Source organism: Chiloscyllium plagiosum, unplaced genomic scaffold (assembly GCF_037043375.1).
Source record: "Chiloscyllium plagiosum isolate Xiang-an unplaced genomic scaffold, Cpla_swu_hap1 HiC_scaffold_29, whole genome shotgun sequence".
NCBI classification, from domain to species: Eukaryota; Metazoa; Chordata; class Chondrichthyes; order Orectolobiformes; family Hemiscylliidae; genus Chiloscyllium; species Chiloscyllium plagiosum.
In genome coordinates, this window is record NW_028270167.1 from 10,217,933 (window position 1) to 10,243,131 (window position 25,199).

The window sequence follows — 25,199 nt, forward strand, 5'->3', positions numbered from 1 at the left end:
ACTCCATCTGCTCCAACCGAAAGGCTTGCTTGGCTATTTCAGAGTGCAGTTAGTTGGCTTTGGGTCAGAAGTCACAGGTAGGGTTGGCAGATCCCCTTCCCTAAAGAATAAGAATGAACTGGACGAGTTTCATGGTCCCCATTACTGAGATTCACTTCCAAAAGCAGAATTTGTAAACTGAATTTAACTTCCTGTGGGGCCCAACGCATCTCCACAAACGTTGTGCCCTTGTTCAAGAAGGGCAGCAGACATGACCCAGGTAATAATAGACCAGTGAGCCTTACGTCTGTTTTAGGAAAAGTTTTGGAAAGGATTATAAGAGATAGGATTCATAATCATCTAGCAAGCAACAGTTTGATTGGAGATAGTCAACAGGCTTCGTCAAGGGCAGGTCGTGTCTCACAAACTTCATTGAGTTTTTTGAGAAGGTGATCAAACAAGTGGATGAGGGTAGGGCAATTGACGTGGTGTATACGAACTTCAGTAAAACCTTTGATAAGGTTCCACATGGCAGGCTATTGGAGAAAATGTGGAGGCATGTGATTGAGAGTGTTTTAACAGTTTGGATTAGAAACTGGCTTTCTCTAAGAAGGCAATGAGTGGTAATTGAAGGAAAATATTCAGCTTGGAGTCCGGTTACTAATGGTGTCTCACAAGGATCTGTTATGGGGCCACTGCTGTTTGTCATTTTTAAAAATGACTTGGACGCAGGCATAGGAAGATGGGTTAGTAAGTTTGCAGATGACACTAAAGTCGGTGGAGTAGCAGACAGTGTGGAAGAATGTTGCAGCTTGCAGGGGGACTTGGATAAACTGCAGAATTGGGCTGAGAGGTGGCAAATGGAGTTCAATGCAGATAAATGTGAGGTGATCCACTTTGGAAAGAATAACAGGATGGCAGAATACTGGATCAATGGAAAGATTCTTAGTAGTGTGGGTGTGCAGACAGATCTTGGTGTCCATGTACATAGGTCCCTGCAAGTTGCCACACAGGTTGATAGTGCTGTTAAGAAGGCATGCATGGGTTAGATTTTATTGGTAGAGGGATTGAGTTCCGGAGCCATGATGTCATGCTGCAACTGTACAAAATGCTAGTGAGGCTGCACTTGGAATAATGTGTACAGTTCTGGTCACCCCATTACAGGAAGGATGTGGAAGCTTTGGAAAAGGTGCAGAGGAGCTTTACCAGGATGTTGCCTGGTCAGGAGTGAAGGTCTTATAAGGAAAGGTTGAGGGACTTGTTCTGTTCTCATTGGCAAGAGGAAAGCTAAGAGGTGATTTAATAGAGACATACAAGATGATCAGAGGATTAGACAGGGTGGACAGTGAGATCCTTTTTCCTAGGATGATGATGTCGGCTTGTACGAGGGGACATACATGCAAATTGAGGAGTGATAGATTTAAGACAGATGTCAGAGTCACGTTCTTTACTCAGAGAGTGGTAAGGGCGTGGAAAGCCCTGCCTGCCAATGTAGTCAACTCAGCCACATTAGAAGAAAGTGAGGACTGCAGATGCTGGAGATCAGAGCTGAAAATGTGTTGCTGGAAAAGCACAGCAGGTCAGGCAGCATCCAAGGAGCAGGAGAATCGACGTTTCGGGCATGAGCCCTTCTTCAGCTACATTAGGGGCATTTAAGCAGTCCTTAGATAAGGACATGGATGATGATGGGATAGTGTAGGGGGATTGGCTTAGATTAGCTCACAGGTCAGCACAACAATGAGGGCCAAAGGGCCTATTCTGCACTGTATTGTTCCATGTTCTATTTTCTAAGACATTGGTCTGAGGTTTGAGATAATAATCCAGTGACATTACCACTACACTACACTCTTCCATTCAGAGGGTAATCAAGTTGATGCCCTGAGCCCGCTTCCTACAGCAGGAAGGAAATATGACCTCATTACTATCCCAGGTTTGTCAGCTTGGAAGTTGGAGCACTCAAGGAGTTCTGCTCATAAAGCTCTCAGGCTCAATGACAAATAAATAAAACAAAAAGAAAATAATACAGATTTTTTAATATAAAGCCTGTATTTTTTTCTCCAGGATTTTGTGCACTGCAATATCCAGGAGATTAATCTTTAATGCTGAAGAGACTGGAACAATCCTGGAACCAAAGCAACTCAAAGTCAGACTCCTTCAAATTGATATTGTCTACCTCCATGTCAACCCTGAATGTTTTTGCTAGAATTACTGCCTCATCTTCATATTTGATCACAGTTAAAAAAACAGACATAAGTATTAGTATGGACAGCTTTTTCTGCCTGTGGACATTATGGAATCCTTGTATGCATTACCTCAAACCCAGAGATAGTCTTTAATTCCTGAATTAAATTTATGGTTCAATCTACAGGTTACATTGCGTGAATTTGAGTGTTGGGGCTAGAGTACATTTTCACGGAATATATTGATACGTCAAGCAGCCGAATGCAGAAATGGTTGCACTGTTTGGTAGATCTCACTTTTAATTCCCCATATTTTGTACAATCAATTATAAAAGCAAGAAGGCCAGATGATGGTAAGCTGCTCCATGCATAGCCCTGTGAATAGCTGTTTTTGTCTTGCAGGGTGAACTATTGATACCATGGAGCACATATAGAAGTTTAATTTCACGTTCTCATTAATGTGCATGAATTGCTGATTATTGTGTCTTGCACCGAATGAGAAAATTCTTTTTAGCTCTGACTGCCTCAGTCACCAATTTAAATTGATGACCCTCATGACTGACTGCCCAACCAGAGGAAATTGTTTTTCTCCTTTTGCATTATAAAACCCTTTTTCAATTTTAAAATCCTATTATTTCTCCTCTCTGTGCAGAGGTGCCATTCCACAAGGTACCGTGCACCTTCTGGCACTTTCCCAAATGATAATTTCCTCATGGGTCAGGTTGGCAAACTTCTTTCTCATGGACGTGTCATTGCAAAGCTTCCGCAAGGATACACTTTAGGTCAGATGTCATTGGGCAGTGATTGGTAAAGGGAAACTCCTGGTGAGTTCCCCCTCAATTAGGACGGCTTTACCTCAATTGCTATCGTTTCACTACTCTGTATGTGATTAGAAATTGATCTGGAGCCTCTCCAGAGAACATAAGATTTAAAAGAAAAGTGAATGTCTAGAAGACCCAATAGAACATTTTATGAAGGGTTATTAATCAGAACCATTGGCTTACTTTTCACTATCTTTTATTCACACATTCATTTGCACAATTGCTTGGATTTGAGCTCACCCTTGATATGCATCTTTTCTTTTGTCTTATCTGACTATTGTTCATCTCCTTGTATGCTTCAGCTCTCATGTGAAATAAAGACTAATACAATTCACGTCACGCATGCACAACTGATGTTTGCAGCAGCTCCTTGGATGGATTAACCTAATCCCACTGATTTCCCCCCGCTCAGTTATCTCACATGCTAGACCTTTTCAAGAAGCTTTTGTTTTCTGACAAAAATGAACAAGAGATACAACATCAGGAAATGTTGGTGGAATAAATGGGACATGATTCACAGTGGGACCACCAGGCATGGTTTGATGCTGTCAATGAATTCTGGCTGCTACACCATCCATTTTGAGAGACAGCGTCAAGTGCTGAGTGAGCCCTGAGTTGATGGGGGCTCCTGACATTCTGCTGTGGCCTATGGGTTGAAGATACAATTGCCACACCATGGCACTGTGATTACACCTGATGCAGTCTGCCCTCTAACATTAACCTGGGAGTTGGGGGGGGTCTGTATGTTTGGTTTATTCATTGCTATGGCTACTGCTTCTGTTGCTGCAAATTTTTTCATCGTCCCATTGACTTTGCAACGTTGCCACAGAAGTAAGAGAAAGGCAAATGATGCAAGGTATAGAATATAAAAGCAGTTAGCTTATTTTACAAGGAGAGGAGGACCTTAAATAGGAAAGGACAAACTGCGGCAATCAAATTCTCCTACCAGACAGTTGATGAAGTTCTAGGATGATTGAGCACATTGCCCTGAGAGTTTGGCAGCATATTCTGTGCTGTTCCATAGGCGTATTGAGACTCTTATAGAATTTACATAGGAACTGATATAAAACCTTCAGGCTCTCTCTTCTCCCCCCACCATTCTGTTGTTTAATTAGATCACAGCTGATTTGTATCTTTACACCAACAAACCACCCTGACCCTGAAAAACTTAATACTCAAATCTAACAAAGACCTGTCAGTCTCTGCTTTAAAGCTTTTCAATTGGCCTAAGCTTTAACAGCCTTGTGTTAAACATTCCCAAAAATCAAAAAGAATTGCTACCTCAACGGCACAACTGGTACAAAAGGATGAAAGATTTGCAATTTGCTATCGCCCTTCATGACCAGCAGCCCTTTCAATGCGTTTTACAGCCAATGGTACTTTGGGAGTGTCGTCAATGTTGCAGTGGAGGGAACATGGCAACCAACTTGTACACAGCAAGCTCCCACAAACCACAATGTAACAATGAGCAGAAATTATTAGTGTGATGTTGATTGAGGGATTAATAGCAGCCAGGATACTATGGCTCAGTGGTTAGCAATGCTGCTTCATAGCATCAGGGACCTGGGTTTAATTCCACCCTAAGGCAGTTACTTATGTGGAGTTTGCACGTTCTCCCTGTGTCTGCGTGGGCTCTCTCTGAGTGCTCTGGTTTCCTCCCATATGTGCAAGTTAGGTGGATTGGCAATGCTAAATTGCCCCTAGAGTTGAGGGACATGTAGTTTAGGTGTGTTAGCCATTGGAAATATAGGGTAGGGGGGTAGGATGATCTGTGGAGGGTCAGTGTGGAATGTTGGGCTGAATGGCCTGTTCCCACACTATGTGGATTTTGTGGATAACTCCAAAGAACGTCTTCAAAATACAGCAGACCCTAATTTACAAATGTCTGACTTATGAAGGCATGTATTTTTGAATGCAATCCCATACATGATTATAATGTTAAAGACCTGAGATAGGGACTGTTTCCTGTACTTATAAACAGCTAAATTGCCCTGCATTGTCTTCTGACCTGTGTCTGAATTAGTTTGAGAACAGGCTCCAGAAAGGAACCCGTTCCCAATCCCAGGGTTGCCTGTAGTAAAACAGATCTTTGGCATCCACTCAAGCAGGCTGAAGATGTCTCTTCAGAAAGAAGGAGCTGCCAACAATGCAGCAGCTCCTTCACAGTGTCCTATTGTGATTTTTCTGCTCAATGCCTGGAGCTGGACTTGTTCCCAGGGATGTGAGCATTATCACAGCTGACGCTGGGCTCTAACTTGGTCACAAGTCGACACATTTAACCCCTTCTGTGTGACGCAGAGCTTGAGGTTGCATTGGGCTGGGCTGGTTGAGGGTAGCTGGCCTTGCACAGACTGGGGAATCCAACAACACACGCAGCTGTGTGTGTGATGCAAAGGAGAATGATAGGTCTGTGAGTGTGATATAGAAAAGCTTCTCTAGCGAGCTGCTCTCTCAAGAATATGTTTGATAAGGAATTCAAATGAGATCCTGGACTGAAGCAGTAAATATAAATGACTTATCAATGTTACCTGGCTCTCTTAATTCTGTCCTTGACTAGCCTGCTTCCCATGTTACTCTTTTAAACATACAGGGGGAATGTGTGAGCTAAAGTCTATTCTAGAAACAAGGAACAAAGAGCTTCCTTGATCCTGTGATTTTAATGGCAGCAACAGTTGATTTTGTTTCCCCCACGTGATTTACCAACATGATGTGCCCTATATCTCGCAACACTGCATTGTCTGCATAAATAATGAAGCTGGAACAGAATCGAGGGTTATGTGATAGGAATACACAAAGCCTACACAGAGTCTCCAACTGGTGGACTAGCCAGTGAAGTATCTGTAATTACACATTGAAAATAGGAGCAGGAGTAGACTAATTGGTCCATTTATGTAGCTTCACCATTCAATATGATCATGTCTGATCTCAACACCATATTCCTCTACTGTCCCTATTCCCCCTTGATGCCTTTAAGTATCTAGAAATGTTTCAATTTCTATTTTAACACCATTCAATGACTTGGCCTCCACAGCCTTATACAGTACAGAAATCCACAAGTTCAGCTCTCTTTGAGTGAAGAAATTTCTCTTCATCTCTGTCCAAAATGGCTAACTCCCTATCCTGAGACCCCTTGGTAACACCACTGTCCTACCCCAGATATGAATGGGTTGTAGGTAGGTTAGCTTGCTGAGCTGGAAAGTTTGTTTTCAGATGTTTCGTCATCATGACTAGGTAACATCATCAGTGAGAGAATCCGGTGAAGTGCTGGTGGTATGTCCCGCCTCTCTATTTATCAGTCTTGGTTTCTTAAGGAGGGTGATGTCATTTCCGGTTCCTTTTTCAAGGGAAGGTAGATGGGATCTAAATCGATGTGTTTGTTGATGGAGTTCCAATTAAAATGTCATGCCTCTAAGAATTCTTGTGCGTGTCTTTGTTTTGCCTGTCTTAGGATGTGTGTGTTGTCCCAGTCAAAGCGATGACCTTCTTTGTCTGTATGTATGGAAACTAGTGAGAGTGGGTTGGGTAAGTTTTATTCTTGTTTGTCTGATGTAGTGTTTATTACAGTTGTTGCATGGTATTTTGTAATTAGTTTTGACATTAGTTTTGACATTAGTTTTGATGGTGGCATCTATTGGATCCTTTAGGTTCATTAGTTGCTGTTTAAGAGTTTTGATAGGTTTGTGGGCTACCATGATGCCAAGGGTCTGAGTAGTCTGGAAGTCATTTCTGATATGTCTTTAATGTAAGGTAATGTGGCTATAGTTTTTGGTTGTGTTGTGTCTGCTTGTTTGGGTTTGTTTCTGAGGAATCGGTGGATTGCATTTATTGGGTAGACATTTTTCTTGAAAACGTCATATAGGTATTTTTCTTCTGCTGTTTGTAGTTCTTCGGTGCTGCAGTGTAATGCAGCTTGTTGAAATAATGTCTTGATGCAGCTCCAATTATGGTGTTGGGATGATTGCTTCTGACGTTTGTTTTGTCTCAGTGGCTTCAGAGCCACTGGGGGTATTTTACAGAATATTGGGGTGGGAGGTGAGATGAGCCAGTGAAGTGGGGAGCAGGCGGGGAGAGGTGAAATTTGGTGAGTGAGATACTGGTGCCATTGAAGTCACTAAAATGAAGCCCAGGTAGTTTATTTTGTCATCACGGACCTTAAGACTCATTGAAGTGCACATCGTTACAGTATGACATGATGGTGACACATGAGTGATGTTGAATATCAATGTATTTCAGTGACAGAATTGTCCCTTGAATTAAAGGATGCCAAGCAGCAGCGATTGTGTGTCAGGTTTTGTATTGTCATCACCTTTGTGATTTGAGACCATTGTAAATGAGAAAGATGAAATGATGATTTTCTCTTCCTTATGTGCGATTGGCTGGAATAAGTTTGGAACACGTTCCGTCTAGTTTCTAATGGGTAAATTACTGCCCATAATTCCCCACTAATGGCAGAAAATCGACACCTTCTGTATGGGCAGGACCAGCATGGGAGAGAGACAAATGATAGTGATGGGGAAAGGCTGCTCTTTAGAGATACAATTATGGGATGTTACTGAAATGCAGGACTTTTATTCTTCACCCAGCTCTTTGATCTAAGTTTCAGTCAATTGTTGTAAAGTCTTCTCATTTTCTCGATGTCAGCTTTTCTCTGATTGGGCTCCTGTGAAGCTCCCTTTTTGAGCTGTGTCACTGCGCTGAAGGTACCCATATAAATGCAAGTTGTAGTTCAGCTAGCTAGAAAGTAACCAATCCTGACACACCAAATAAAAAAGTCAAGTAATGTTGGTCAGTGCTGACATCTTGTATCTCACTCATCAAAACTCACCCCCAACTCATCCCACCTCCCACCCCAACATTCTGAAAAATACCCCCACTCTGAAACCACTCAGATAAGCCATTCTTGTCTGTAGTGGGGTAGTGGTGTCACAAGGGGGGGGGGTCTCAGGGTAGGGAGTACAGCATTTCAGACAGACACTAAAGAGGTATTTCTTCGCTCAAAGGGAGGTGGACCTGTGTAATTCTGTAATGAAAACTGAAAGTACTGTGGATGCTGTAACTCAGAAACATAAAACAGAAATTGCTGGAAAAGCTCAGCAGGTCTGACAGCATCCGTGGAGAGAAATCAGGTCAAGTGACCCTTTTGTTTCTGTGGAATTCCCTACTGTATAAGGCTGTGGAGGCCAGGTCATTGAACATTGTTAAGAAAGAATTTGATATGTTTCTAGATATTTAAAGGCATCAAGAGGAAATGGGGAGAGTACAGGAATATGGCGATTGGCCATGATCATATTGAATGATGGAACTGGATAAATGGACCAATTGGTCTACTCCTGTTCCTATTTTCTACATTTCATTATAAATATTTCAGTGACTGGTTGAAGTCTGTGTGAAAGTTTTGTGTGTTCCTATCAAATAAATTCGATCAGCAAACAAAGTTCAGTGAGTGCAAAAGTCACTCATTGAAGCCTGAGGATTGTGTTTCATATTATTATTTCTGTTCAAGAGTGAAGGAGATGTGCTCCCCCCACTCCTCAGAAGCATCTGCCTCACCATTTTAATATCTGCCTCCAAAAAGACCGCAGTCTCTCCGAGAATATAAAGGAGCGCCATTTAGCAGGGAACATTAAAAGAGAGCCCACCACCTTTTATTATCACAGTGTGGGGAGTGGGGTAAGGGTCATGCTGAGCTACATTCCATTTACACATGAACAGAAATGGTTTTAAACAAAGTCACTGGGGCTGTGTGAGGAATATGCTGCTGCACATAGTGACACTATGAGACCCAGCTATAAAGCTTTGGGACATCCTGAGGTTGTGAATGGTGCTATAAAAATGCAAGTTCTTTCTTTTACTTACAGGACGAAACCATCAAGGAGCATATCCTATTGAAAAGGAAGGGATCTTTAAAAATGTTTAATTTAAATCCAGGACTCTCTGCTGTTTCTCTACATTGCTAATAACCATCATGACAATTACAGAAAAATACTCCTTTTGACGTTCCTGAATTGACGTCCCACATTACTGCCAAAGCCCACTTATAGAATGGCTATTTGAAATCTAGTTGACGTTGAATGCTGACAAGATTCTGAACTGATTTTTTTTTCCACCCTTGTCTATAGGGAGTAGATTCCACATCACATCATATGGAGCCTTGTACATATCTGATGTACAAAAGGAGGACGCGCTGTCTACATACAGGTGTATCACCAGACATAAATACAGTGGAGAAACGCGCCAGAGCAATGGAGCCCGTCTCTCAGTTTCCGGTAAGCGTGTAACCCTTGCTGTTAACATCCAAGTCTGTCCTGATACCTCCAGACATTAAGCATGAACGTTAAGGCCTTGGAGAGGATGCAGAGGAGAGTTACCAGAATGGTTCCAGGGATCAGGGACTTCACTTACATTGACACGACAGGGCTGTTCAGAATCTTTCTTTCTGGTTTGAGATGCCCCAGTGGGGTTTGCTTTATTTTTTCGGTTTTCTCAACATCTTTTTTGAGAACAGCTACCAAGGGATGTTACTTCTCCACACAAGAGGGAGGGAGTGGGATTTAGGTGCTTTCTCTTTGTAAGCTGGAAGCTTCCCCAGTATTAACCAAATACAAGGCTGTAAACTAGGAGAAAGTGAGGACTGCAGATGCTGGAGCTCAGAGTTGAAAGTGTACTGCTGGAAAAGCACAGCAGGTCAGGCAGCATCGGAGGAGTAGGAAAATCGATGTTTCGGGCATAAGCCTCATTCCTGATGAAGGGCTGATGCCCGAAATGTCGATTCTCCTGCTCCTCGGATGCTGCCTGACCTGCTGTGCTTTTCCAGCAGTACACTCTCCACACAAGGCTGTAAACCACCAGCCCAGGGACCAACCTCAAAGCTATTGTGCTGAGCACTCCTGAACCTGCACAAAACTGATCCTGATTTAAAAAAAACAATCAAAAGACTGTCTCTGGGTAAAACTGCCCTGAACACACACACCCACATGAACATACCACTGTTTGAATAAGGCAGTATTGGAAATACAACTTGCAATGAGTTGTGTCACTCATTTTTAAAACTGCAGATACCTTCCTACACAGTTTATTTAGTTAAAGCAGGATCTTTTCCCACCTTTTAGTCCACACTCCAAAACCAAAAATAAGTGATCTTACAGAACCTTGGGTTTTACACTTTCTCAGTGATATAAAGCTCAAATGATCTAAAACATGGAGAAAGGATATTCAACACATGTTCATGCTATGGTTAGTGCTCCAAACAAACCTCTCCTCCTGTTAATCATTTAATCTCAAAGTGTTCATCTAATTGTTTCTTCCTCACTTATTTTTCAAAGTTAGAATTGGGTTTTCTTGTCACATGTACTCAAGTACAGGGAGACAGGAGTACAGAGAAAAGTTTGCAATGTCACCACTCGCGATGCTGTCTTGGGTACAAAGTACCTAGGTACAAAATCTTAGGTAAAAAGGAGAGAAATAACGACATGAGTTAGAAGTTCAACCTTACAGTTCTTCTCAGTAGACAGGTAGTTCTCCTAAAATGCTCTAAATGAGTTCCAGCAAAACCTCACTTAATAGAAAATCGCTTAATATACATAATAGGGTGTATATTACAGAGAGTGGTGAACTCGGCCCGGCCAATCACAAAGGCCAACCTCCATCTATAGAATCCATCGACGAGGCTCGCTGTCAAGGAAAGGCCGCCCAGCAAAACATACCACTCACGATCTCTTCAAAATTGAATTGAATTTATGAATTGAATTGAATTTATTGTCACGTGTACCAAGGCACAGTGAAAAGCTTTGTCTTGCGAGCAATACAGTAGATCACAGAGTTAAGTAGAATAGATAAGTATCTAAAAGGTAAACAGCGGCAAAAACAAAAACACAAGTGCAGGTGAATGTTAAGAGTTTGTAAGCCCATTCAGTATTCGAACAACAGTATGGCAGGAACTGTTTCGAAACCAGCTGGCAATTGTGTTCAGCCTTCTGTACCTTCTCCTCCATGGTAGAGGTTGTAGAGAAATATTGCCAGGGTGGGATGGATCTTTGAGAATGCTGGCGGCCTTTCCTTGACAGCGAGCCTGGTCGATGGATTCTGTAGATGGAGGTTGGTCTTTGTGATTGTCCGGGCCGGGTTCACCCCTCTCTGTAACCATCTCCGATCTTGAATGGTACAGGTGCCATACCAGGTAGTGATGCATCCAGACAGAATGCTCTCGATGGCTCATCTATAAGAGTTGGTAAGAGTATTCGCCATCATGCCAAATTCCCTCAGCTGCCTGAGAAAGAAGAGACATTGTTGGACCTTTGGAACCAGTGAGTCCACATGAAGAGTCCAAGAAAGCCTGTTGTTGATGACCACTCCCAGAAGCTTGACACTCTCCACTCGTTCCACCTCTGTGCTGTTAATGTGTGTGTGTGTGTGTGTGTGTGTGGTGGTGGGGGGGGGGGCATGAAAGTCAAAATCACCCAAAAGTCTGATGCAAAGAATAGCACAGCTGGAATGAAAGTTGAAATCATATTTAATATCAAAACAAAAGTAAATTTGCCATAATACATTTAAAAAATTTAAGAAAGCTGCTCCCTGTACAGTACCTCTCAGAGAAAGGGGGACAAGGTGAACAGAGCGGGGCTGTCAGGTCTATGGGGGAAGGGAGCGGTTGTTACCTCAGGGAAAGGACGAGTATTGATCAGGTTGTAGTGTAGTTGGGACTATGCGAATTAGGAGAAAGTGAGGACTGCAGATGCTGGAGATCAGAGTCAAAAAGTGTGGTACTGGAAAAACACAGCAAGTCAGGCAGCATCCAAGGAGCAGGAGAGTCGATGTTTTGAGCATAAGCCCTTCATTAGGAAAATTCCTGATGAAGAACTTATGCTTGAAACGTCAAAAGTCCTCGGATGCTACCTGACCGGCTATGTTTTTCCAGCACCACATTTTATGACTGTGAGAATTAAGTATTGGATCAGTTGAATAGTCACTCAGGAGTTAGATTATACATTTAATGGTCTTAAGTTTCCCAGGTATTATGGGGAGGCAATGGTCTCATGGTATCATTGTTGGAGTATTAATACAGAGACCCTGGTAACATTCTACAGACCTGGGCTCAAATCCCACTCTGGCAGATAGTGGAATTTCAATTAATTTCCAATTTTAAAAAAACCCTGGATTTAGGAGCCTAACAATGACCATGATTATCTGTTGATTGTCAGAAAAACCCATCTGGTTCACTCAAACCCATTAGTAAAGGAAACTGCCATTTTTACTTGGTCTGGCCTACATGTGACTCCAGACCCACAGCAATGTGGTTGACACTTACACTGCCCTCTGGGTAATCACAGATGGGCAATAAATGCTGGCCTGGCCAGAGATGCCCTCACCTTGTGAATGAATTTTTTAAAAATAGCTTGATTTCATCAGAACCTTCCAAATTCTCTGAGTAAATTGGATACATTTTAAGCGCACAAGAATTGCTGAGCAAAATCTTCAGTTTTCTTAGTAATTCCTTCAGGGTGTACTATGCTGGGGTTTCCACAGCGTCCTTGTGCATTACTCCCATCTCACCCGGGAATAGTGACCGATGGCAATCAGAAAATCCAAATGATTGTTTTACCAATCCTTGCGAGGGACCTGTACGTTTACATTCAAGATAGGGACATGACATGATAGCAGCTGGTGATTTCCAAATATTTTTTTAAAAATTTAAAGATGGCATCTGTAGCATGCTTGCCTCATGATTTTTGAAAATCTTACTACAAAATTTACAAATCTCAACTCTTGCATGTCTCGTTTAAACAAAAAAAGGACCAAAATGATGAAGAACCAGCTTTCAAAAAGCCTCGTTGTGTGGAAGCGATTCTGTAGCTCCTTAGGAATTCTACATCCAGCATGTTTTCTTTCTGCGATCACACCCCACAGCAGCCAGCAGACTTCAGATCCTTGTAAATTGTTTCAATCTGGGAAAGCATTAACAGTAAAGTCCAGTTGCCGTGAAGCTTAAGCAGGAATAGAATTGAAACTGCAGATTGCAGGTGCTGTCATTTTAAGGAGAGCTTGCAGACACCCCGGGACTCTACGTTTGTTTCGGATTCTGGGGAGGCAAATTACTGCACTTGGAACCTATCCAGGAACAGCCGAGACTAGAGGCTTTGAGTTACAGGGAGAGACTGAAGAGGCTGAGGCTTTTTTCACTGGAACATTAGAGATGTGACATTGTAGAGGTTTATAAAATCATGAAGGACACGGATAGGGTGAATAGCCAAAGTCTTTTTCCTCAGGTGGGAAAATCCAGAACTAGAAGGCATAGGTTTAGGATGAGAGGGGAAGGATTTGAAAAGAGCCCGAGGGGTAACTTTTTGACACAGAGGGTGGTGCAAGCTGCCAGAGGAATTGGTGGAGGCAGATACAATTGCAATATTTGAAAGGTATCTGATGGGTTCATGAACAGGAAGAGTTTAGAGGGATATGGGCCAAGTGCTGGCAAATAGGGCTAGAGTCAGATTGGGATGTCTGTTTGGCACAGATGAGTTGGACCAAAAGATCTATTTGTGAGCTGTATGACTCAATGACTCCATAACAGCCAGACAGAAAGTTTTTTCCACTGTTTACTTACACTTTTCCAAGTCCGCAGCCATTTCCCTCCAAGATACAGTTTTATGGAACATGGAAGATGAAACTGTCAAAAACAAAGAGCTTGATAAGACCAATAACTAAACCTAACAATAACCTCTGACCATTTATAACTCTAGGAAAGTTGGAATGAATTGTTCAAATGTTCAGGTAACATCCCTGCGAAAGGAGCACATATTTCTGAACCAGAAAAACAAGCTATTTAAGTTGCTATTGGCAATGAAGGCCCTTACAGACTGAGCATGTCAGGTCTGTCCCCATCCATTGTTAGCATCTGGAAAAAATATGGCCAACTGTCAAAGATTAATAATAGCTGAAGTTCAACGTTAGAGTTTCCTGTAAGTTTTTTCGTTCACAGGATCTGGATCTTGTTGGCTAGGCCAGCATTTATTACCCATCCCTAATTGCCTAGAGGGCAAATAAGAGCCAACCACGTTGCTGTGGGTTTGGAGTTACATGTAGACCAGACCAGATAAAGGTGGCAGTTTCATTCCCTTAAGAGGATTATAGAACTGGACGCTTTTCCCTGACTATCGGAAATGCATTCGTGGCCATCATTGGACTCGTAATTAAAGATTTGTATTGAATTAAAATTCCAACATCTGCCATGGTGGGATTTAAACCCAGGTCTCCAGGGCATCACCTGGGTCTCTAGATTAAAAGCCCGTGATAACACCATATTGCTTCACAATCAGAAACAGTGATTAGTCCTATTGTGACTAGAAGGTTATCTAAGACATAGCACAAATAAAACATTCCAAACCATAGGTTCTGAAAATGGACAGCAGCTTCTAAGAAAGGTTGCCATAACTAAGACTGGATGGATGAGCAACCATTTAAGAGAGTTATACATGTATTGCTATTGGTTAATGTGTTGTTCTTTTGTTTTGCTGCCATGTAGTGTTTGATTCTTTAAGGATAAACGTTTAGTTAAATAAAGGGATATTCTGATGGGATGTCATTGCATATTTAAGGGGCATATCTTAAACTGTTGTCAATTGTTATCTACCCTGACAAGATCTGATGGATTAATCCTATGACTTTGACAGCAGTGTGAAGTAGGACTGATGGGAATAAGATGTATTATACTTGTATCCAAGTGGACATTATCTGTAACCAAAAGAGAAAAAAACCAAAAGAGAAAATGCTGGAAAATCTCAGCAGGACATTATCTGTATATAGTCTTCCCTTCAAATAAAGAGCCAACATTATTATTTAATCAATCCCAATGTGTAATTGGTAGATTTAGGCAATGGAGAGTGTAACTGGGTGGAGGAGTCAGGAGAAATAATATTATGTGAATTATACATCAAACATGTCAAAAAACAGCTAACTAATGAAGTGTATAAATTATCGTACTTTATCATCACATTTTACATAAATATGGCCTTAAATTGGAAGAGGTCCAAGGTCATGATGTATTCTCTCAATGGGTGATCATGCAGTAAACAGAGAGACCTTAATGTAGCCTGTCTGGAATGAAGGGCCATATTGTCTCTCTGTATGTGCTGTTTTCTAATGATACAGTAGGAGGGCTGGTGTTAAACAGTGAGGCAGAATCTAACAGAAATGTTTAATGATTCAGACAGATTGATTTGAGGTAACCCTGTGTGCAACACCGATTAAGCCCCTTCTCTCCTTCCACCAACTAAGCCATATGGAGTCCTGGTGAATCTCCCAGTGGGTTGGAGGATATTCTGTTTCTAAATAAGAGCACATAATGTTGAAAAAGGGGCTAAGCTCTGTGGTCCCAACAAAGCATGAAATACAGCACCCCCCCCCCCCCCCGCCCCCTCACAGATTCTCTCTCTGCACTTTCTAAACCTACTTAGAAGGGTCAATTTGCCTGTCCAATCTCCCAAGTGTACCTTTGCCACTGCACCCCCAGTCTGTAAATTCCCAATCTCTTCCTGCTTTACCAGCGTCTGATTCAGTAAATGTTTTTGTACATTCTATTTCCCTGATATATGATGCACTTCCTTGCCTGGATTATTGGTGAAATTAATAGTTAGGAATTTTTTGGTGGCTGTCTTGCTCATTTTAATGCATTGGCTTTAAAATCAGGAATCTCCATACCCCAAAGCTGTCGGCTTGTATGAACATATAGCTCAGGAGAGAATTGTTTCCATGATTTTTGTGTGCAATAATTAGAATGGATGAAAAATGAGACAGTTCTGTTGTAGCTACATAAACCCACTTTGCTCCATGTGTAATATTTGCAGGTACAGCTGTGCAATCTTTTTCTCTCTCTGAGGTGGCTATGCTTTGAGCTTGTACTGAAACAGAACACTAATATTTTGACAAATAAAGCTACGAGCATGCCTCAGATAGTTTTATTGCTGTAATAACAATCTTAACCATAAAATAAATATTCAAAACACAATTAAAAATGTATTTTCAACTTCAGCTTGATCTGTGTTCTACCCTATTCTCTTTTTTTGGAGACAAAGGTTTCCACACCAGTAGTGTTGGTAACTGGAAGGCACAGACTTAAGGTAATTGACAAAAATATCCAGGGGTGAAAACAGAACTTTTTCATGCATCAAGTTGCCATGATTTGCAATGCACTGCATGGAATGGAGATTAGAAGCAGATTCAATAGTAATTTTCACACTGAATTGAATATATACCTGCAGAGGTGTGTGCACAACCACAGAGAAAGAACATGGCAGGGAGGCTGATTGTGTAATTGCTTCAAAGAATCAGCACCAATGCCGTGGGCCGAATGGCCTCTTCCTGTGCTGAAAAATCTTCTGATTTTTTAATTATTTCAATCCTAATTTTACTTTTCATGTACCTCACTTCACTCAACTTTTCTGTCACAGAATTGCTGCAGTGCTGATGGTGGCCATTTGGCCCACTGTGTGAGGGCTGCCTCTATAATGGGCTTGTCACCGAGTTCCATTCTCCTGCTTTCTCCCTGTAACTCTGCCCATAGTTCCTTCTCAAATAACTGACTCACCCCTTTGGAATACCTCGATTGAACCTACCTTTACCACATGCTTAGGCAGTGCACTCCAGCCTCTAACTGCATGCTGCATAAAAACATTTTTCTCATCTCATTTTTGCACCTTCTACTAATTGCTTTAAATTTGCGCCATTTTGTTATTGTTTTAAATTTTGTCCCCTTTCCTTGGCTCTGGATTCTCCCGAATTGGCAGATTCCTTTCAAAACAGCAAAATAATTAGCATTTGGGCTGTTGCCATGCCAATTTTGAGGCCCTTGGTTGTGAAAACTGCGAAGTATGAAGCATGGTGGATAAATTTAATGATCGTCAGTAGCTCAGGAACTAACCCCACTTTGGTGAGTGAAATAATTCCTATTTGCTCAAAGTTTAAAAATATTACACTCTTTGTCACATCAAAATAATAAGTACCAACAGTCAAGTAAATCCTCTCACTGCCAATCATGGATATGGTCTATTAATTTTCAAGTCAAAGTGAACATGACCTCCTCAAGTATTACTGTTCACTGAGACATAGAGACATAGAGGAGAAATCTGTATATTCATTCACCCGTGGGAAATGGGTGTCACTGGCTGGGCCAGCATTATTGTCAGTCCCTAGTTGCCCTTGAGAAAGTGGTGGTGAGCTGCCATCTTCAACTGTTGTGTTCCATTTGCTGTAGCTACATGCACAATGCTGTTAGGGAGGGAATTCCAGAATTTTGGCTTAGTGACACCGAAGGAACGGCGATGTATTTCCAAGTCAGGATGGTGAGTGCCTTGGAAGGGAACTTACAGGTAATGGTGTTTCCATGTATTGGCTGCCCTTGTCCTTCCAGATGAACTGGTCACAGTTTTAGAAGGGGCTGTGTAAGGCGCTTTGGATAGCTTCTGTGGAACACTGTATTTCCAGTGTTGTTAGTTTTACGTCATCCTGCAGAATGCTTTGGCAAAGGAATCACGCAGCTTGGCGACTAAATTTAACGATTAGAATTAGAAAAAAATTGCAATTAGTGCTGGGTTTTGAGAGCAACCATAAAATAGATACGTTAAAAAATGGCAGATGATTGGACATTCAGCTTTGAGTGAGTTAAACATTGGATCAATCCCAATCCTTAATTCCATTCAAGAAAATAAATCTCCTTCATACTGTCTGTTTCTCCAACTATTTTGTGCTTCCTTTCTTTCCCACTCCTCCTTTGCTTCCTGTTCATTGTCCTTTAGTGTAATCACTGAATGAAATTGAAATGGTTTCGAGTGATGCAAGTTGATTAATCCCCCTCCTCCAAATTTTAAATCTGCGTGGTTAATCGTCCTCCTATTTACATTTAAATCTACATGGTTAATCCCCCTCCTCCGACATTTAAATGTACATGGTTACTCCTCCTCCTTCCTACATTTAAATCTATGTGGTTAATACCCCTCCTCCTACATTTAACTCCATGTGGTTAATTCCCCTCCTACCTTTTTTTAAATCTACGTGGTTAATCTCCCTCCTACTTATATTTAAATCTACGTGGTTAATCTCCCTCCTACTTATATTTAAATCTACGAGGTTAATCCCTCTCCTACTTATATTTAAATCTATGTGATTAATTCCCCCCCACCTACATTAAAATCTGTGTGGTTAATCCACCTCTTACCTACATTTAAATCCATGTGGTTAATCCCTCTCCTGCCTATACTTAAATCTACGTGATTAATCCCCTCCCCCACCTACATTTAAATCTATGTGGTTGACCCTCCTCTTGCCTACATTTAAATCTACGAAGTTAATCCCCTTCCTACCTGCATTTAACTCCATGTGGTTAATTCCCACTCCTGCCTATATTTACATCTACATGGTTTCTACCTGCAGATCCTATGGAATCAGCGCCTACAGTGTTGGACAGTTTTCAGTCCAAAGAAGTTAAAACCGGGGAAACCATGGAACTTCCATGCATCGCTTCAGGTTATCCAAACCCAGTGATCCGCTGGCTGAAAGACAACAGGCCATTGCCAGTCGACAGCCGGTGGACCAAGCGTATTACAGGCCTGACGATTAACAACCTACATGTGGAGGATAGCGGCATGTACATCTGTGAAGTGACAAACACCTTCGGCTCAGCGGAAGTGACTGAAATCATTAAAGTCATAGGTAAGAGCTTCTCGCCTTTCTCTGCTATCTGCTGGGAAAGACAAAGGCCTCGGGGTAAATCCCAGCAGAGAAGATTAAGAAGTGTTCAAAATTATGAACAATTTTGACAGAGTAATGAAGAATATTCTGTCTCCATTAGCTGGTATGTCAGTAACTCTGAGATAGTGAGGACTGCAGAATGCTGGAGAAGTCAGGGTCAATGTCGGGTGGCATTTGATAAAACACAGCAGGTCAGGCAGCGTGTGAGGAGCAAGAGAGTTGACATTTCAGGCTTAATCCCTCATCAGGACTGTCGGTAACTATTTCAACATTGTCAACAAGCGAGCTAGGAGTGAGATGAGGAAAAACGTCTTTACTCAGAGAGTTGTGAGGATTTGGAATGTGCTGCCTGGGAGAGTGGTGGAGGTAGATTCCACAGGAGGTTTCAAGAGAGAGCTGGATAGATATTTGAGAGTGATGAAGTTAGAGGGCTATGGAGATAGAGCTGGAGAATGTGACGAGCTGGGTAGTTCATTTGGAAGTTGGTACAGATATGATGGGTCAAATGGCCTCCTGCAGTTCTGTGAGATTCTACATTTCTGTAATGGGAATTGGGAGAAAACTCTCTGTTGCCTAGAGTCAAAGGAATCCAAAGGAAGATGGTTGTGAAGGTCAGTCATCTCAGCTCCTGGACACCTTTGCAGGAAATCCTCAGAGTAGTGTCCTTGACTCAACCGTCTTCAGGTGCTTCATCAATGACCCTCCTTTCATCAAAAGCTCAAAAATGGGTGTGCTCGCTAACAATTGTGTAATGTTCAGCTCCATTTGCGAAGCAGTCAATGTCCAAATGTATCATTAACTGGACAATATCCAGGATTCTACTGACAAGTGGTAAATATTAGGCAGTGACTATCACCATCAAGAGACAATCTGATCCTGGTCCTTTGACGATGACGATGACGATGGTATTGTCTTTCCCATTGAATTCTCCACTATTATCCTGGGGGTTATTATTGACCAGAAACTGAACTGAACTGGCCACATAAACATAGTGGCTGTAAGAGCATGTCAGAGACTGGGAATCCTGCAACGAGTAACTCACCTCCTGACTCCCCAAAAATTGTCCACCATCTAAAAGGCACAAGTCAGGAGTCTGATGGAAGACTCCCTACTTGCTTGATGGGTGCAGCTCCAACAACATTCAAAAAGCTTGACCCCATCCAGGATAAAGCAGCCTCCTTGACTGGCATCCTATCCACAAATATTCAGTCCCTGCACCATTGACGGTCAGAAGCAAAAGTGTACAAACATCCACAAGATGCACTGCAGAATATCACTAAGGCTCCTCACATAGCACCTTCCAAAGTAATGACCATTTCCAGCTAGAAGGACATAGGCAGCAGTTACTTGGGAACGCCCCCATGTACAATTTCCTCTCCAAACCACTCACCGTGCTTTCTTGGAAATGTATTGCTGTTCCTTCAGTTTCTCCAGGTCAAAATCTCACTTTTTCACAGAGCTGTGGGTCTAACTAACCAATTTGACTGCAGCAGTTCATGAAGACAGTTCGCTGTCAACCTCTCAAGGCAACTGGGAATAAATGCTGGCCCAGCCAGTGATTCCCACAGTCCCAGAAAGAATAACAAAACAGAAATCTCGGTCATTCTGCTGAATGTCGGAGTTGAATAGCTGACTAAAAAATCTGGTGTTTTTGTTTTCCAAAGTATCACTTGCACTAAAAACTCAGACTGATACCTCTCATATGTTTGGACTGCTCTTAACTTTCAATTGGAGACAGTGAGGGGGCATTTATCCACCGTCATTGGCCTGAGGAGTCAATGCACTCACCTGTTCCACCCTTCACTTTCAGAATCAGACCCCTCCAAATTCTGAGCTCTGAGCAAGGGTCACTCGACTCAAAACGTTAAGTCTGATTTCTCTCCACAGATGATGACAGACCTGCTGAGCTTTTCCAGCAATTTCTGTTTTTGTTCCATCAGAAGTTTGGGTTGCTTCTTTTGTCCAAAAGCTGGACCCTTCCACCTCCCAATCTGCAGACCTGACAATCTTTTCAGCATCGCTGTGCGTTATGGAAAAGCACAATCTTTTGTTTTTAAAGTGATAACAAAAACAATCTGAAAGGAACAAAGGCCAAGACACAGTTGGACTTCCTTAGAGACAAAAAAACTGCAAAAGCTGGAATCCAAAGTATCAAGCAGGAGGCTGGAAGAACACAGCAAGCCAGGCAGCATCAGGAGGTGGAGAAGTCGATGTTTCGGGTATAACCCTTCTTCAGGAACACTTCCAGACTGCTATGTGTCTACCTTGCATTCCAGTAACTGCAGTTTTTTTAACCCTTATTACACAGGCCGATAGGAACCACAGTGAAATGGAGATGCCAAACATTGAGATCCTATCAATGGGTATTTCCAGGAATTTCCAGCAAATTTCATATACGAACCTTAAGACTTCTTGTTTGAGAACATGCCCACACTGTTTGGAAGGAAATATTCATCCATTTTGCAAAGTCCACCATTGTCCTAAAAATAGCACATGTCTATGACTATATTTTGTCTCTGATTTTTACAGCAAGGGAACAGGGCTATTACTGTGGGAGGGAATCAATTTAATATGTCCCACTCAACCTGGGGGCAAAATTAACATGCTGGTCCCGCACATCCCGCCCCTTATTTCTTTTACCATTTAGTTAAGAGAGGCAGGGACGGGTTAGCCAGACAGAATACAATGCAACATATAGGAGATAAATTTTTAAAGAACTGATTTAATATTTTATTTTTGCAAATATAAGCGATTTACTGGGCCATCAGTGCAGGACACTATCATCGCCATGATCCCTTTAGTGCAGGTGGATCATCCGATACTGCTGACATGCCAAGTGCTACAGAATTGCGTGATGCATTCTACAAAAGGAAGGTGGATTTCTCATCCTGACAGCCCGTGGTGTTGTGTCTATGACATGTGACAGTGAATGTTGCACTGGCTGTCATGGTAATGTAAGGGATCACAGTCAACTGGAAAGCATTGTGCTGTACCACCAGCTACTCATTGACATTGAAAGGATCAGTGCTTTATATTGGAAGACAGGAATAATCTAGACATCGTAGGTGAGTCAGCATGACCGCGTTTACCTATGAGACAAAGTAGAGTGTGAGGAGATTCTAGTGGACCAAAAAACCAGCAGTGCCCGGGGAGGCAGAGTGCTATGGGTCTGTGCCGTAAATTCATCATAGAATTCCTACAGGCCATTCAGCCCATTGGGTCTACACCAAACCTCCAAAGAGCATCCCAGCTAGATTCACCCCATCCCTGTAACCCTGCATTGCCCATGGCTAATCCACCAAGTCTGCACATCTTTGGTCTGTGGGAGGAGACTGGAGCACCTGGAGGAAACAGGGATAATGTGCAAACTCTACACAGATAGTCACCCGAGGGTGGAATCGAACCTGGATCTCTGGCACTGTGAGGGACCAGGGCAAACCATGTCGTTCTCAGTGTAGGTTTATGTCACTGGACTTTGCTGCTAAATGCATTAATCTAATTTGTAGAAATAAGATGCTCATTACAGAAACCAAATGCTTTAAACTTACTAATTCTGTTTTTCTGACACTCACCAGACTTGTCCACTGCTGGATTATGTAATTTACGTTTTATGTTCCTATTGTTCTGACTTTCTCCACCAAGAACTCTTCTCTGTTGCACACAAACTTCTCCAGCTATTGAACAAAATGAGAGAGTGTTTCCCACTAATCTGCAAGGCTGTTTATCCCTTGGCTACCAAAAAGAATGTACACACATTCCTGAAGGAGAGAGGGTGTAGGCAAAGAGGATAAGAGTGGGGCCAACTAGATTGATCTGTAAAAGAGCAAGCACAGATTTATAGGCAGATTTATCACCTCTGTCCATGTGTTGTTCTATGATGAGTTTATTTACATTCCTTCATGAATGTTGGGTTTGAACTTGAGGGTTTGCATTCAGAAAATGGCAATCTATTTGTGTGAGATATTGATATGTTTAACTGTTATACTCAAGTCATAATCTTTGCTTTGTATTTCTGTTGCTTTTGCAGATCCGCTGAGGGTAACAGTGACTCCAAAGAAACTAAAAACTGGAATTGGCAGCACCGTCATTCTGTCGTGTAGTGTGATGGGTTCTCCTGAGTACATCATCAGGTGGTACAGAGACACAGAGCTTATCATTCCCGATGGTTACATCTCTGTCCGAGGAATCAATAACAACACATTGCTGATCACATCTGCTCAGAAGAGTCACTCAGGAGCCTATCAATGCTTTGCCACCAGGAAATCCCAAACTGCACAGGACTTCTCCATCATAGTGTTAGAAGGTACTGACTTTTTTTTTAAGAAAAGCAAAATCATCAGATGTTCTTCTCTAATTTGTAAATGGGATGAGGGCAGCAATGGCTAGGCTGGCCTTAGTTCCCCAGCCCCTACAGTCCTTGAGAAGACAGGGGCAGGCTCCCTTCTTGAAACCACTGCAGTCCATGTCATTGTGGGTACACACACAATGGTTTTTTTTTAGATTTAGACTAGTTACAGTGGGGAAACAGGCCCTTCGGCACAACAAGCCCACACCAACCCGCTGAAGCGCAAACCACTCAGACTCATTCCCATACATTTACCCCTTCACCTAACACTAGGGGCAACCTAACATGGCCAATTCACCGAACCTGCACATTTTTGTTTTGACTGTGGGAGGAAACTGGAGCACCCGGAGGAAACCCACACAGACACGGGGAGAATGCGCAAACTCCATACAGTCAGTTGCTTGAGGCGGGAATTGAACCCAGGTCTCTGGTGCTGTGAGGCAGCAGTGCTAACCACAGTGCCACCGTGCCGCCCACAGTTGTTGTTGTTGGGGAGGGCTTTCCCGGATGTTGGCCCAGCGAAGGGGAAGGAATGTGAATGTTGTTCCAAATCAGGACGGTGTGTATGGTTCCGAGACAAACTTGCAGATGTTGCAGTTCCCACCATCAGCCACAGATATGGACCAAACCCCCTCAAAATATATTCAGAAGGTAGTCCAGATGCAATTCGATTGGTCAAATTACTAGATGTTTATTTTTACACTGCAGTTAAGATACAGACTAAATAAAAATAAAAGATTGGCTTAACTGCAACTCTATCTAAATGCTTAACAAAATAATAGATTTTGAGAAGATTTGTAGCTCATGTTGAGGTTCTGGATGTAGGTTTGCTCGCTGAGCTGGAAAGTTCATTTCCAGATGTTTCATCACCCTACTAGGTAACATCTTCAGTGGGCCTCCAGGCGAAGCACTGTTCATGGTTCCTGCTTTCTATTTATATGTTTGGGTTTCCTTGGGTTGGTGATGTCATTTCCTGTTGTGACGCCATTTCCTGTTCTTTTTCTCAAGGGGTGGTAGATGGGGTCTAACTCAATGTATTTGTTGATAGAGTTCCGGTTAGAATGCCATGCTTCTAGGAGTTCTCGTGCGTGTCTCTGTTTGGCTTGTCCTAGGATGAATGTGTTGTCCCAGTCGAAGTGATGTCCTTCCTCATCTGTATGTAAGGGTACTAGTGAGAGAATGTCATGTCGTTTTGTGGCTAGTTGATGTTCATGTATCCTGGTGGCTATTTTCTGCCTGTTTGTCCAATGTAGTGTTTGTTACAGTCCTTAGAGAGAGAGAGAGAGAGAGGGACAAAGAAGCAGGGAAAGATGTCCTACAGCTTCCAAAATTTGCTTCAAACCCCAGCAACAACTGCTACCAAAAAACTAGAACTAAAAATCCTGATTCTGCGGGAGCTTGATCCCACCCATTTAGGGTGCTTGGTTCACAAGTTCATAAGGTATAGGAGCAGAATTAGGCCATTCGGCCCATCAAATCTGCTCCACCATTGAACATGGCTGATATACTCCTCACCCCCATTTTCCTGCCTTCTCTCCATATCCCTTCAACCCATTGCTAATTAAAAATCTGTCTAACTCCTCCTTAGATTTACTCACTGTCCCAGCATCCACCATACTTTGGGATAGCACATTCCCCAGATTTTCAACCCTTTGGGAGAGATAGTTTCTCCTCAACTCTGTTTTAAATTTGCTTCCCCTTATCCTAAGACTTTGATCTCTCATCCCAGAATGCCCCACACGAGGAAGCATCTACTCCCCGTCAGTTTTATCCACATTCATCCACATTCTTCTAAATTCCACAGAGCATAGGTCTAAACTATTGCTTCTGTGGTTCCCACTTTAAAATGAAAACTCCAGGTTGGGGCTATTTTCCCTGGAGCATCGGAGGCTGAGCGGTGACCTTATAGAGGTTTACAAAATTATGAGGGGCATGGATAGGCTAAATAGACAATGTCTTTTCCCTGGGGTCAGGGAGTCCAGAACTAGAGGGCATAGGTTTAGGATGAGAGGGGATAGATATAAAAGAGACCTACAGGGCAACCTTTTCACACAGAGGGTGGTATGTGTATGGAATGAGCTGCCAGACGAAGTGGTGGAGGCTGGTACAGTTGCAACATTTAAGAGGCATTTGGATGGG

The 25,199-nt window shown here is 42.4% G+C and overlaps 1 protein-coding gene across 1 annotated transcript in view; it reads left to right on the forward strand.

Moving 5' to 3' along the window:
• The window catches only part of dscaml1 (Down syndrome cell adhesion molecule like 1), a 586,372-nt gene that overhangs the window by 353,129 nt on the left and 208,044 nt on the right, over positions 1–25,199 (forward strand). Inside the window, exons 4-6 of the mRNA XM_043676579.2 lie at positions 9,100–9,246; positions 18,398–18,676; positions 22,743–23,018. Of these exons, the coding sequence (XP_043532514.1) occupies positions 9,100–9,246; positions 18,398–18,676; positions 22,743–23,018 (702 nt within the window). The remainder of the gene's footprint in view (positions 1–9,099; positions 9,247–18,397; positions 18,677–22,742; positions 23,019–25,199) is intronic.